The 15,551-nt window shown below is 36.2% G+C and overlaps 1 protein-coding gene across 12 annotated transcripts in view; it reads left to right on the top strand.

Annotated features, from left to right (window-relative positions):
- The window catches only part of TRPM3 (transient receptor potential cation channel subfamily M member 3), an 821,435-nt gene that overhangs the window by 586,343 nt on the left and 219,541 nt on the right, over nucleotides 1-15,551 (top strand). For all 12 annotated transcript variants that reach the window (XR_013994426.1, XM_081066266.1, XM_081066264.1 and 9 more), the window contains exons 5-6: nucleotides 1,568-1,692; nucleotides 14,322-14,493. Coding sequence is in view for 11 of the 12 variants with exons in the window: in XM_081066266.1 (XP_080922392.1) it covers nucleotides 1,568-1,692; nucleotides 14,322-14,493 (297 nt within the window). In the remaining variant the exon portion in view is untranslated. The remainder of the gene's footprint in view (nucleotides 1-1,567; nucleotides 1,693-14,321; nucleotides 14,494-15,551) is intronic.

Genomic DNA, 15,551 nt, shown 5'->3' with positions numbered 1-15,551 from the left:
ATCTCTGCTTCACTCCTGGCCTAGTGTTCAATGCAGCACCCAAAGTGAGATTCTAAAGGTGGCATGCTCAGGTTAGGTAAGATGTGATGAGATGGAAGTGTGGCAGGTGGAAGGGCATAACATGAAGTTAAACTTTTTGTCAGGACTAGCCCTGAAAGGAGTTTGGCATATAAATAGGAAAAGTTAACATTAATATTCACAGCTTTACTTCTTGTATTTTTTAAAATTATTACTTTCACTTAGAAGATCCATAGATAAGCTAGGAAGTAAAATTGGTGTTCTCCTCAACATTCCTGGATTAGCTCAACATAGATTTAGTGCCTATTTACACTATTTTATTACTTGATTTTTTTAAAGGAGGTTCTTTCTGTTTGAGCTTATAAATATTTCAGAAGCTAGTTGTTTACACATTTATGTCCTGTCCCATGATTACACTGTGGTGTGTTTGCTTGTTTGTTTAGTTAGTTTGGTACAAACTTTCTGTGCCCTTACTCAGTGTTAGCCCCTGAAGCAAAGGAAGGTAAGACACTGACCCTCCAACCTTCCTCTCAATGTGTTTTGCTATTAGAGGAGACATCTTCATGGTGGTTATGATTCATAGCAGAATATGTTAGGTGACACATTGAGCTATTCAATATATACAAACTGCAATCCTGTTCAACCTTGAAAGAAATAAAATCCAATTTAGCTTTGATATAGGAGATGGCAATAAGTGTGAATGTTTCCTTGAGGAATGGGAGGAATTTTGATAAGCGGAAACATCTTTTCTTAGAGAATATATTTCATATCTTCTATAAAAATAATCATTTGAGAGGGAGGTTAAAAGATCAGAAATTGCATCTTCTTTAAGTGGTTTATGAAAAGATAAGACATAGGTTTCCTACCATCTTGTAAACTGAATTTTCTCACTTTTAACTATGGTGAGAAAGGCCATGGTGATGGGGAAGGCCATGATGACAGAAAACAACTTGAGTGATAAAGATAAAAAGGTTTTTTTTAAAATATTTTAACATAATTTTTCTGCAGAATATGCCAACATTTTCTTTAAAAGGAAGGTCTCCATATTATGTGCTCATAAATAGAAAGATGAAATCAAAGTTGACAAAAATCTGACCTACAACTACCCTATTTGAATGACCCTAACTCTTACACAAACTGTGGTGTAGACTTAATGTGACATATGTCATGCTTTTTATAGGATACAGTCACGGAATTGGTTCTTAGTCATGACAGCACATCATTGTGCTTATAATACAAGAAAAAGATTTCCTAAGTTTAAAGAATTATGTGTCTTTTTTTAATGGACATTAGATGCCTTTTTATTTTTTTATATAAACTAGGATAAGAAATGCATTGCTGGAGTTCATATACAGGTTTGGCACATGTATCTGGCATTAGAGGCACAAGGTTATATTCTCATACACACATGCACTTTGTGTAGAAATGTGTCAAATTTTTATATTCAGTACATTTAGTCTTAGGAAAAACAGTTATCACCATTTATTTTAAAACAACGGAAAGCAATTGTTTTAGAAGCCAAGAGTAATAGTTCTCTTTTTCCTCGTAGGTGTTATTCGCCATGTTGGAGACGCCTTGAAGGATCATGCCTCCAAGTCTCGAGGGAAGATCTGTACCATAGGTATCGCCCCCTGGGGAATTGTGGAAAACCAGGAGGACCTGATTGGCAGAGATGTAAGTCCTGGGAGCAGCCCGTGTGTGTAACTTTCATAGAGGCAACATCAAAATAGTAAAATAAAATTCAAGTTCAAAATACACATAGGATAGTACTCTTGTTGTGCCCACCTACCAAAATGAAGCTTACATTAGTAATAGTTAATTGAGAGACTATTTATTTTCCATAACCTGTGAAAACTCCAGTGTCACTTATGACAACAAGAAAGGTCTGAAAGAAGGCTTCTCAACTGCCCACTTGGTTTGAATCCAATGGTGGCCTTTTCTCGCCCATCAAATCTTGCAAGTGCTCTTGCCATGGTTACATTATAATTAACATGAACTCATTAACTGATACATTAAATGAGGACACTCCTCACCCCAGAGCTCCGGCTTCTTTATTATGTGCATGCCCTTTACCTAGGTCAGGAGCACGACAGAGGGAAATTCTTTCTATTCAAGCCCCATAGTTCCTCTGGTTGGCCTTTCTTTCACTAAATGCTTGGAGGAGCAGTAAGCACAGTTGGGTTCTTTATTTCCTTCTCTGGAACTATTCAGAAACCCTTGAAGAAACTCAGCAGGATGCTAAACCTTTCTTTCCTATTCAGATGGACAGAGCCATACACTGAACACTCAATCAACAGTTTTGTTAATGAGAACTTGGTCTTATTTTTTTCTGACTCATCATCTTATTTCTGTCCCTTCCAGGGGACTCTTTTTTCTTTTTTTGAAACCACAAATAGGTCATTTCCAACCTCCCTTGGAGGGTTTTTCTTTCTTACTAACCACCAGACTTTTCCCCCTATATAATACATCTCAAAATTCCATTGATAGGAATTATAGTTAAACTATGTAATAGAGATTGCTGTACTGTATTTACTTATTGTTTCCCCAATAATTTTAGCAATTATTTATCATTGCTTCTCTACATCAGATCAACTGTCCTACCTTCCCAATCCGGGCCTTCCATGGAGTATAAACAAATGTGCTAAGTATTTTTTTCCAAGTACCATTAGGTCTGTCTGAACCAAAAAAATCAAAAGAGGAAAAAAATAAGAGGTTGAAAATTAATTGGTCTTAAACTGCTTATTCTATTATGTTGCAATACAGTGAAACCATCTTATTTCGGTGCAACATAACATATACAACGTTTTCTAATTTAATACAAAATACTTTGAATTAAAAAATCAAATATCGTGAAACTCGAACAGTAAACAAATAGTCTCTGAATCCTTTAGGGCCTTTATTTTAATTAATAAGAAATGTCCATATCAATGCTACAAAATTACATGTAGACACACTAATTTATCCAGAATATATAGAGTAAGGAATGAGATATTAATTTTGTCAGTGTAATATGCTCTTAACTGAAATTGCTGGCTGTTTTATATCACACACTCATTGAATATCTCAAGCAGCAATTCCCAAAGTGTTACGTAATCAGAACTGGCAGGAAAGGTAACTTTGCTAATCTTTCCAGTGTCTGGGACAAGTCTTTGATGGAGTATACATGGGTTAATACTTCCCTTAGATTCTAAGTTGCCTTTTAAGTGTATGTTGATTGTGGCTTAGAACAAATATATTTCTTAAAGAATTAGAATATGCTAAAATGCCCCTAATACCAAAAGCATTTATCAGTGCATTTTATTAACAAATGAATTAATTATCTAAAATGTGATGATGATTCAGAAGTATTTTTAAATGTTGTTAGTTTCAGGATATCTATTGTAAACATAAGTCATTATTCAGTTTTATAGGGGAGAAAAACCATTTTGGAACTTTCTCATTCAAATGAACTATGAGTAAATGGAAGCTGATACTTTCTTTATTCAAGAGAGAGTAATCAAGTAATTATCTATTGCCTAAACATTTTCAGAGATGCGAATATTTCCTTTTTGTATCATTTTTTATGTTCACTGTGTAAATCCTGTATGATTGCAGAAACATGATACCTATATTACATTTATTTGTCTTGCTTTGTCGAATCATCCCTAATTCATTATACTCAAATTATTTCTCTAATTTCACCACCTCTCATGCTCCTCTTCTTTCCTCTTCTTTTCTTTCTCCCCATATTTCTTCCCAATTGTATGCCAGTAAGGACTTACATGTATATATGCTTCTTCCACTAAGACTTAGTTACATTGTCTGACTTTCCAAAGAAAAATGGTCTTGATTCCAGCCCAGAGGACAGAAAAAGCCACTGTATGTACAGTAAAATGTACATATTCACTGGTCCCTGTTAACAGGAGTCTAATAAAGGTAAGCGATAGTTAACCAGAATCCAAGGGAACCTGCAGAGAGACCATCAAGAAACGAAATGATATAGGCAGGTTGGAGAGAGGACAGGAAAAACAATTGTATTTCAGTTTTTCAGATCTTTTACAAAGATCTGTTAAATTTCAACCATGCTGGTACATTTTTCCCCACAATTGGGGAATTGGAATATGCATAGAATTTCTCAGGCTCTTGTGTAATAATACAGTTTGTTTCTCAAGTTGTAAATTATTTGGAGCAAAATTATTTGGTGGACAGGACTTATGACACAGTTAGAAGGAAAGTTTCACATGTGTTTAGTATTGTAATCTGATCATTAAAAAGGAATATGATGCTAGGTTGTCATAAAAAAGTAGTATTTGAATAAAATGTCAGTGGTCACTGGTAAAAATCCCCCCCCCCCTTCACCAAAATCATCAAAACAGAAGTGTTGTCTGGTAAGCTTCTTAAGCAGTTATAACAGTTTCCATAGCTAGTTTAACAAAGTGTCTTCTATCCTTTTTCTTCTACTTTATATAATCAAACAGACATGTAATAAAACCCAAAAATAAATCTGGTTACATCAGACATCAGGTAGCAGAGGAAAAAAACTAATGTATTGCAAAAAATCTTTACCACTTCAGAATTCTGTCAAAATGCAATCATTTAAAAGAAATAGAATAACTGCATTTTTGGTCAAGTCTATGTCTGTATTCAAGAATAAGATTGAAGTGACACAAAATAAATGTGAAGGGAAACCTAGGAAATTTGCTTGAAATAAATAAAAAATATAGGGATAAAAGAAAGGCTCCATTTCCTATGCCTGATACTTTATTACAGTAGATTTATTTCCAAACTGACAGAAAATATAGATTATTTTATTTCTGTAGAGCTGGCTCTCAAATGAGCAGTTTTAGAAGGTAAACATTGAGATACCAGGAAAGTTATTTTATTGATAGAAGTAGTCAACACAGCAATTGTTAGTTGCTATCCATCTTAGAATATGAGTATCCCTTTGGAATGGTACTATAAAGGCAAAACTGTTCTAAACATAAAGAAGAAAGATTAACTTGCTCTAAGTCTGCTTCTAGATATTTGGAAGCATTTTCCTCCCCTCAAGCCTTATCTTAGTTAACATTAAGTTAGACTTGAACGATACAAGACGTGTATTCTTATATCTCAGAGCTCAAATTAGAGCCTCACACATAGTAGGTACTCAGTAAATGCTGATGAAGTTGGATTGGGCATGATGCAATTCAGGCTACAAGGAAAACAAACATGATGGGGAAAAAAATACTATGATAAATCTTACCTAGTTCACAAATCTCCCAAAACTTCATCTCTAATTAGATTCCCAAGTTTGATCATACTATAGTGACGATAGTGAGGACATTTTTTTTTTTACCCAAACATCTGAATATAAAATTATTTTCTTATTTAGCAACTCAAGATGGAGGTGGATGGTTAAACCTCTGTGTGTTGGATATAAGGGCAAAGTGTCGAATGAAAACAGGCCTTTCTGTAAATCCTTTGAAAATGCATGATCTACTCAACTGAGTGATAGAACTAACCTTGATTTTTTTTTAATTTGAATATCTTCTATTCCATTTCACCAAACCCTTTTTTCCTCAATGAAAAGAGCTATACAACAGACTTTGGTGAGGAATAATGTCATGAGAACTGAGATAGTATTAATTTTTTGTCCTGACATTAGATATGTAAATGTATATTGTTCAGCTATTGAGGTTAACCTCGCCTCTGCAATGTCTCTGTAGTATTCTTACTGCTTCTTTCTTCTACTGCAACCCATAGTCCTACACTTCAAACTAACCTCAAGACTCGTCTCCACCAAGATGTTTTTTCTAACTACTTTGACCCATAATGGCATATCTGATAGTAATTGTCTCAGAGCTGTCTTCTTCCCCAACTTAACTAAAAACCCCTCAAAAATAGGGATTGAATTGTTTTTCTTTGTTTCTTGTTAACGACTGATGTAATAGTTTGCATGAACATGAAGCATTGACATATCACTTAAACTCCATAAGATTTTATTTCTTCATCTCTAAGTGGACTATAAAAACACGTGCTCCGTCTATCTTCATAAAATTTCTGTGAGCATAATCATAATAATAGTAATTATAATTTAGTGAGCTCTTATTTGAGAATGCTTTCTGTGACGACATATATTAGCCTTATGAGGTATGTATTGTCCCTTTTTATAGTAAGACAACTAAATAAGTATTAGAATTAATACTTATTCACTGTCTCTGAAGCCCATACTATTAACTAGTAGTATGCCAAGTAAGATAGAAAATATTTAATGGTATTATATTCTATTGTTAGTTGAGATATTGGCAAATATTTTATGCCTATAAATTGAACTCAAAAATAGACTCAATGAGAATGACCAGAGTCATTTTCTTTGTCCCTAGAGAATCTCATCCTGGATAAATGATTATGAAAGTGTCACCAGTGTAAAGTCAAAAAAGAACTTCCAGTGAATTTAAATTTTTATGTGACTCATTTTATATTTAGATTCCTTTAGACAACAATCTTACCAGAATTGTTTCAGGTAATTGAACAATTTCTGAAGCTTTTATAATTTCTTTTTTCCCGAATCTAGGTTAACAACACACATGTCAAATTAAAAATCCAGATATGAGCACAAGAAAAAGCACTTTTCATTTTAACTTGAGGATGAAAATTGTATTTGGGTAGATTTCCAACATATCATCTTATGTGATTATCAAATTATCTTGACATTCAAGGCTATATTCTACTTTTCTTAAATTATAGATTTATTCTCAGAATTTTGTAATCTTTAAGAGTTCTTATATTAAAATGGAAAGTGTTCTTTTGATGTCATCTTTATATCACAAGCCAAGAAAAATCAAGTTTAATAACACAAATGATAATTCTGGTATAGTTATTAGCTAAGTACATATATCATTTATTTCTAAGACAAGCCAAATATGACTTCATATTGTAAGCTAAGAAAACTTACCAGAAGTGGTCCTTGTATGGAGATTATTGGATTTCCATGATTAGGTTAGATAAAATGTATCCAGGAGATGTAAGAGGAAAAGTTCAGAGTCAAGGTCACCCACCTCAGTCTGTTGTAGTTATACAGGACCCAATGCTAGCTGAACCTGGACCATACCCAAGTTCTAGGCTACATTCACTTACATAGGGAATGCAGTTTTGGTAAAGAGACTCTTGTTTGGATATGGACATATTGATTTTTTTATTAGTTTTAGGTATACAAAACAATGTAATACTTAGACATTTATCATTTATACCCCTCAGAGATATAGAGGAAAAACTGAGAGTTGCTAGATGGGAGGGGGTTGGGATAAGGGAGAAGGGAAGGGGATTAGAAAGCAACATTGGTAACCACAAGGTTGCCACAGGGATACAAAGTCAGTTTGGACATATTGATTTCAAAGTTCCTTTGAGATATCTATGTAAAAATGTCCAGGTGATCAGTGAGTCTATAAGGCAGAAGCTCAGGACCAAGATCTGGCTACACACTTAGATTCAAAAGGCACCTGCTTATGGATGACAAAGCCATGGTGGATGGGATCACCAAGGGAGAGTGTGTAGGGTAAGGAAAAGGAGAGCCTACACCTGGATCCTGAGGCTCTTCCAACATTTTATGCCTGAGCATAAAATCTGCATATGGAGGACAGTAGTCACAGCCCCAGTGGAGAACAGAAACCAGAACTGTTTAGAACCCAGGGAAGGAATGCCAGGCGGCACAGAGGATGGGAGGCCGTGGGGTGGGGGGTGGCAGGGGGAACTAGAGATCCTGAAATTATGCTTCCTCAGCCAATCCAGAATAGAAGGGAGAGGATATATTTTGAAGCCTCAAAGAAGATAATAATACACTACTATATTAGTTATCTATCACTGTGTAACAAATTACTTCAAAACTTAATGGCTTAAAAATACCATTTATTGTCTCACAGTTTCGGTGGGTCAGGAATTTATGGTGGCTTATCTGGGTGATTGTGGCTTGGGTCTCTCTTAAGGTCATAGTCAAGATGTCAGTTGATGCTGCCTCATCGGAAAGGCTGATTAGAACTATGCCCACTTTTAAGATGACTCAGTCACATGGCTGTTGGTTAGGAGTTCCTCGCCATGTGAACCTCTCCAAAAGGCTGCTTTATGAACATGGCAGCTGACTTCCCCCAGAGTAAGTGACCCAAGAGAGACCTAAGAGGACTTCTGTTATGACCTAGTTTTAGAAGTCATATATCATGACTTCTAGTTTATGCGGTTTCTTAGAAGTGAGTCACTAAATCCAGCCCAGACTAAGGGAAGCTTTTCAAAGAATTTGAACATATTTTCAAATCACCCCACTGACACATGGTGATGTCTAAAGCATGTAACCCTGTTTAGAACTTGAGGACCTTTTCCCACTGCCAGTGAGCCCTGTACCTGAATGGTACATAGTTCCCCTCAGTCAGGACAGGGGGTTGAACTTACTCCAGCGGAAAGCCGGAGATGAGGATGGGTCACCTCTGCAGCCCACAATTTGAAGGGCACTTTTTCAAAGTGCTGCAGAAAGATGTAATTGTTCATCCTGTGGATTTTGGTGGGAGTCACATAAGTGAGATATGTAAGCCCTCTTTGGAGATGGATCCCTGGGTTTGCTGCTTTCTTGTTTGGGTTGCTACGCTGAGAGGCAGCATCTGGGATTCAATATGACCCTGCTCTCTACCTAGACTTACAGCTGAGCTGCCTGAATAGGAAATAACAAGCCAGTGTCCCTGCTAGCACAGGCCTCTCTGTGATTATAAGGACACAGTGCCTTTCTTTCTTTCTTTTTTTTTCCCTTTTCATTCCCTCAGTCCCCACGTTTCTTTACCTCGAACAAAGAGGTTGCTTCCTACTTCCCAGCGGTAGCCTCTCTTCTCTCCCAGAAACACAAACCTGATCCGAAGAGAACCTCACCACTCCTTTATTTCTCTCTCCCAAAGCATACACCCCATTCTGCTGCCTGCCGGTGCCTTTCCTGACCTCTGTATACTATACAGTTCTAGAGGACTCATCTGGAAATAACCTGATAAATGGTCAGAAAGACTTTAATGCTTCGCTACGCCACTGGCAAAAATGTCCAGCAGCAAAATCATACCTTTATAAATTTTATAATCAGTCTGGGTCCTCTGTCTTCCCTCTAAATGTCTTTTGACTTGTAAAGGAAGTTAAGATCTACATGGGGTTGAGAGGGAAGAATGTTAGTGGAGCAAATTTAGCCAAGACACTTCACATCTCTAAGCCTCTATAGTTTTACCTAGAAACTAAGCGTGAAATGGATCAGTGCATGGAAAAGTGTGATCTCAGTGCCTGGCATGCAGTCAGTGGTCAATGAATGCTAATTTTCTTCATGCCTAAATTAAAATCATAGTGCTATTGGGAGGGAAAGAATGACTCTGTGGAGACACATCCCCTGCCCTGCTACTTGCCTGGGGCACACTAATACACACCTTACTACAGAGGGTGCCGAAAGAGATATGTATGTGTGTGTGTGTGTGTGTGTATATATATATATACATATATATATGTATATATATATGTATATATATATACATATATATGTACATATATTAAGAAAGGAAAAAACTATTAAAATTGTAATATTCAATATATAACAATAAGAAGAGATGCGTACAAGTCATTTGTATACATTTTTTTGGCACCCCCGGTAGTTAATAAGGTCTGGGATTGCAGAAGGCCTGTAATTGATAATTCAGAAACCTGATTTAGCTCAATTCAGTTCCATTCAGGAAAGGTGCCACAGATGACCAAACTGTTCTTGCATTGTTGAAAGCACCACAAAATGGAAGAGACCCCAGGACATGAGAGAACTACTTTTCTTTGTAGCCAACATACATGGACAGTCCTCGTTCTGCATTAACTTGGAAAAAGCAAATGTACTCTTTAACACAGGCTGTCCAGATTCAATTTTAGAAGTAGAAAGTCTTCGGAAACTACAGTCTAATCCTCTACTTTATAGATGAGACAGCTATCATCCAAAAAGTTTCTTTCAATAAATATGTTTTGAACATTTATTGTGAGACATTACCTAGACGTGAGAGTATATGTCTCCTCAAGCCAGCGCTATAGCATTTATCACATTCATTTCCCCAAGACATTCTTAATGAGTGAGTAAACAAAGGAATGAATGAATTCAGACGTGTTCAAGACCACAAATTAGAACTAAATAGAAGACCTAGAAGTAGAACCCCCATCTCCTGATTCCCTGCTCTGTATTCCTTGGTGAGACCAGAACGTCCATGATGTTTGCTAGGAAAACTCAAGGGGGTGTTTAATATCAGCTCCCAAATGATCCAGGTGAACCCATCCAGGGAAAAGAAATGCAGCACTCTGGCCCCAGCCTATGAAACACGTTCAGTTTTTCCACAGTGTCTCTCTGGATCAGTCCTTTCCTGGCAATGATAATGATCCTACAAATGCCTTATATAAAGATATAAAGGACCTTCATCTCTGTTGGCCCCTTAAACAGCTCCCACTTTGTTGCCTCCTTGTTTCAGAGTCAAGGTATACAAATGCCTTGGAACCAGAATTTTACCAAATAGCTAGTTCAACGTGGTGTATAATGGGTTAATGAATGAAGAAGTCCTCATTTACCCTTGAGGTACAAGAAAGAGAAGCAAAATGTCAGTGGTATTCTGCCCCATGATACCCAAGAAGTATTACTTGTCTAAAATCCATTTCTAAGCAAATTTCCCTACTGGGTCTAGATACTGCTATATTTACAAATCACAAAAGATCACTTGATATGTAGGCCTTTCAGATGCCACCAGCCTTTCTCAATCCAGGTTCCTCATCTGAACTACAAAGCACGAAAAAGTTATCTGAATGACTCTCTTCTCAATTCTCTCAAGAATGGTACATAACCTGGGTCATCCTTTATTCTTAGGAGAGAAGATGATCCATTAAATCCAGTGGATTCTGTAGATCATTAGGGCTTGACTCTGTTAGGAAACACTGGCTGAGAGACATGGTAGAGAAATCTAACATACCTGCAAGTCACGAACGTGTCCCAGTTGCTCTTACTGTGCATGCTTGTGCGCGCGCGCGCACACACACACACACACACACACACTTTGAAAAAGTCCTCGTTTTATGAACTCAATAGTGAAAGTGGGTGCATTATCTCCAAAATTTTGTCAGAGGAAAAATTAATTTGTATTCATGTGCTACAAAGGTGTTATTTTTTTATTTGAAAAATATAAGAGGAAGATCAGTAAATCTTTTGTAGATATGCAAATTGTAACTCAAACAAAAATAAATTGCTAGTATGTTTGTAATGAAGAATACCAAGTGGATTTTATAGGCAAGTTAGACCAAATTGCATTCCTCTGAAGTATTTGGGAAGTTATTTCCTACTTTGTAGTTAATCAACAAATAGTTCTAGAGCATCACCCTCTGAAATGGCTTGCGAGAACACAGTAAAGAAAAAGCACTTTGCATATTTTGCCAACTGATTACTAATTTTCTTCTTTTTTTTTCATACTTACATTACTTAATTTAAATCCCTTGTAAAACAAAAATCAGTGATTTGTCTCCTATCGTTTCATGTTGGTCACTAGTTTGCAATTAGAAAATCAGTTTAGAGTTGGTAAAATAAAAGAGAGCTTGAGAAGGAATTCAAATTTATCGATTGCCTCTAGGAGTCAGGCATGGTGCCAGGTACTTTGCACATATAATCTCATCTGAGGTAAGTGATTTTATATTTCCCTTCTAAAGATTAAAAATATGAGATTCACACAGCCATTGGCGGAACTGGGATTGAAACAGATTTCCGTGGTTCATATGTTAAGAATTGTTCCAAGATTCAGCACATCTTCATCCAATGATGATTAGAAAATAAATGAGGACATATTAATTATTTTCAGATTTATATCCCTTATTATTCAGCAGACAAAATTTCTGCCAAAACATGACCACTTTTAATTTACCCTCACACAAAATCAAAAGAAATGGAGAGCAGTAAGAAGGGGGAATTAAAATTTATGAATGATACAGTAAATTTGACCTTCTTATCATGACTGATTCAAATGTAAGGTGTTCCCAAAGATGATATGCCATGTTTCACAAGAAAAGAAAGCGATGTCCTTAGAATCCTGTGGTGGAGGAAACAGATATATAGAATATAGTTTGATGATTGAATTATATTATTTTATTCTCAGATTGGGTTATGTACGTCAGCTTGGCCCAGAGTCATTTCCACGCCTTTCTTCATTTGAAAATGTCACTTTCACTAATGCTCTTTTACTGGGTTCCCAGGAATTAGAAAACATGCTCATGTCTCAGCTAGAACAAATGTCTGCATTCATTGTCACACAGAGATTAACCTCTAGAAAAATCCATTGTCACCTGCTGCTTGTGGAACTGTTTTGGGTCTTCCTTCTTCTTGGCAAGGAGCCTACTGTTAAAAAAGAGAACAGTAACTAAAGCATTTTCTTTTGTCCAAAACCACAATGCAGAGGCACTTTAAGAATAGGAGAAAGTCTTTCTGCTAAGCCTCTTTCAACAAAGCATTAATATTTATTAACTTCCACCCTGCTGTAGAATGAATGTTTTATGATAAAAAATGAGTAACAACAAAATGGGAATTTCAACCACAAGCAACCTACTCTTCCACTGATAAAGAACTCGGGATGGAGTTAGCCAACCACTGTCTCTGTGTTTTGGGGACTCTCATTCATTAAACTAGACAAAGGAGTAATTGAAAACCGCTCCATGAGATTACTGGAAACAATAATCAAAAAGTTATGGGCTTCCTTTATCAATCAGAGCCAAGTCAAATGAAGCTATGAATTAATGTTATATTAATGCTACATTAACAAATAACACATATATTAAAAGAATAAAGGACATTTCAAAGTTTCAGAATTATACATTTTAAATGTAGATTAGATCAATTCTCAAACTATTCAGAAAAAGATTGTCTTTTTTGTTGTTGTTGTTTTTTTCCCAATTTTGAACAAAAGCATGTCTGTCTTGAGTTGTCGTATTTATTCATTCAGTATGTATTGAGATTCTGTTTGCCAGACACATAGAGATGCAGGGTTTCGAAATCAGCATCAAGGTCTAAAAAATGACTTTCATGAGATTTTTATTGAAGATTGTCCTTACTAAATCCTTTGTAATTCCTCTAACAAACTACATGATCTTTCTATAGCTTTTCATGGTGAGTTATTACGTACTGAAAATGAACAGGGGCATCTAACCTTCAGAGTAACTTCATACCACACACTGCACATAGGCACAGAAAGAATTTATTTCTGTGCTGTCAATTTCGGTGATTCAGTGCAGGGATAACTGTACTGGGACTGTGCGATAATGAATGTTCCTTTGCATAGTCTTGAGTGAAGTTTCTACCTAAATATTTTAGGAGCAGATTTCCAACACACCTTCTTGTTTCCATCGTGTCTAAATTGGTCGTATGGGAATGGCGAATAAGCACAATTTTTGGAATCAGTCCATCCTCGGTGTGGATTCTGGTTCTGTGTGAAGTGAACTCATACAAAACCTACTTTCCCAGTTTCTTCATCCATGACCTAAACATAACAGCATCTACCTTGCAGGATTGTTGCAAGGAATATAGATAATGTGTATAAAGCAGCTTGCTCATAATAGGGTTTGCTTTTCTCTTTATGTCAAAAATCTGAAAACTGCACTTATACTGTTTTAGGTAGTGTAATTCACCATGAAATTAAAATAACAATAACAACAGCAAAAATAAGATACTGGCGGTCATTTTGAGCCTGATTCGTGTTTGTCTCATGAGACTCTTACTTTACATCGAATATTTCGACTTAAGTAAGGTGTCTCATGAGAACAGTGTTGATTTAAAATAACAGGATTTCAGATTACTGAATGGGCTTGACAAAAAAGATCACCCCCCAGCCCCCACCATTCTCCAGAATGATCATTCTGCTGTGCCTATTAGAGTATGGACATGACGGAGAAGAGAAAGAAAGAAACAAATAACTAAATTTAGAAATTATTTCTAGTCAATCAACAAATAAAAGATCAACTTCCAAGTGAATCTATCATTCACATAGCAGTTTTTTTGTGTACAATGAACACACAAACTCTAGTTTCTGTATGAATTCAGTAAATAAATAAATTAACAGATATATAATCCTTTAAGCATAATCTTGCTTTGAATAGAACATTTACCATAAATTTTGCTTCTATGCAAAGCAGTATTAGGAAGAGGAAGTAAACTATACAGTCACTGTACCAAATAATTGATTTTCCTTCTCTCTCTCTCTCTGTCCTCTCTGTCTGGTTCTCCTTTTTATATTTTGCTTTCTTTTGTCTGACTTCTGCCTCTTCCTGTTGAACTCCTGCAGGTTGTCCGGCCATATCAGACCATGTCCAATCCCATGAGCAAGCTCACTGTCCTCAATAGCATGCATTCCCACTTCATTCTGGCTGACAACGGGACCACTGGAAAATATGGAGCAGAGGTGAAGCTCAGAAGACAGTTGGAAAAGCATATTTCACTCCAGAAGATAAACACAAGTAAGTAAGCTACTTTTCCCACTGTCACGCCTCCTAGGAAGTGTGTTGAAAGTAAATAACTTTAAGTACACCAGATAATAATATTATAAAAACTTGAGCAAGTTTCAAACACCGATCCTTATGGCTACTGGGCCAGTGGTTAGACTTAGAGAAAGTTGTCTAGAGGACGACTGGAGGCGTAAGAAGTGATCACACAATTAATTGATGGACTCCATCTCATTTATCATGCCTGAAAAATTCAACCCCATCTGGGGTTTCTGAATACAAATAAGCTTTTCTCTCCAAACTTTTTCTACATCATTTACACAATACTCTCAGGAGGAAAAGCACACTAGAGAAGTTGTTTCTATTTACTAAGGTATTTTTGGTAGCTGGAGAAACAAAAGAAATAAAATCAGGCTTTGATCTGAGCACAGATGACCATGTGAAGGCCTTTCAAGGGAACTGACATTGTCTAAACTAAAGCATCATGCGTAACCATCTTGATAAAACTTTAATCTGTTTTTAATTTTATGTATGTATTCATTCATTGTCTCTTGATATGTATGTATTTAGACATATTTGGACCACATAATATATACCCGATGCTTACACTAAAATTCTCTTAACTTTTTACGTGTTCTGTGCCATTTGTTGTGTACATATTTGTTTTAACTGTGAAAGGTAACATTGTAAAAACAGCGATGCTCCCCAGATCACTAAGTGCCTGAAATACCCTAGAGCTATGAAAATAATCTACTGTCCCCTCCTCACAAAATAAAATGCAATTTATTTTCACAAAGTAACATGCAAGCCTTCATGGCAGGCTCAGACTTTGTGGTAATTGTATGTCCCATCGGGGGAACTTGTATTTAACTGATGGAACTTCCAAAGCCTACAATTCTAAATAAGAAAGAATTCTCTTTGGCTAGATAAGTTTTCAGAAGTTCAGTGTCATGTGACTCAATTTGTCCAAATGGCTTTCCTCTCCTCTAGTCTTTTCTCTGCGCCTATCCCAAGTGGGATTTCCTTGCTATAGCTACGTTCCTCCGAGAATTGGCATATTTGACTTATTAGAC

The sequence above is a fragment of the Rhinolophus hipposideros genome, assembly GCF_964194185.1.
Source record: "Rhinolophus hipposideros genome assembly, chromosome: 11".
In the NCBI taxonomy this organism is placed as follows: Eukaryota; Metazoa; Chordata; class Mammalia; order Chiroptera; family Rhinolophidae; genus Rhinolophus; species Rhinolophus hipposideros.
Note: the sequence above shows the minus strand (reverse complement) of the source record. Positions and strands in the feature narration are given on the sequence as shown.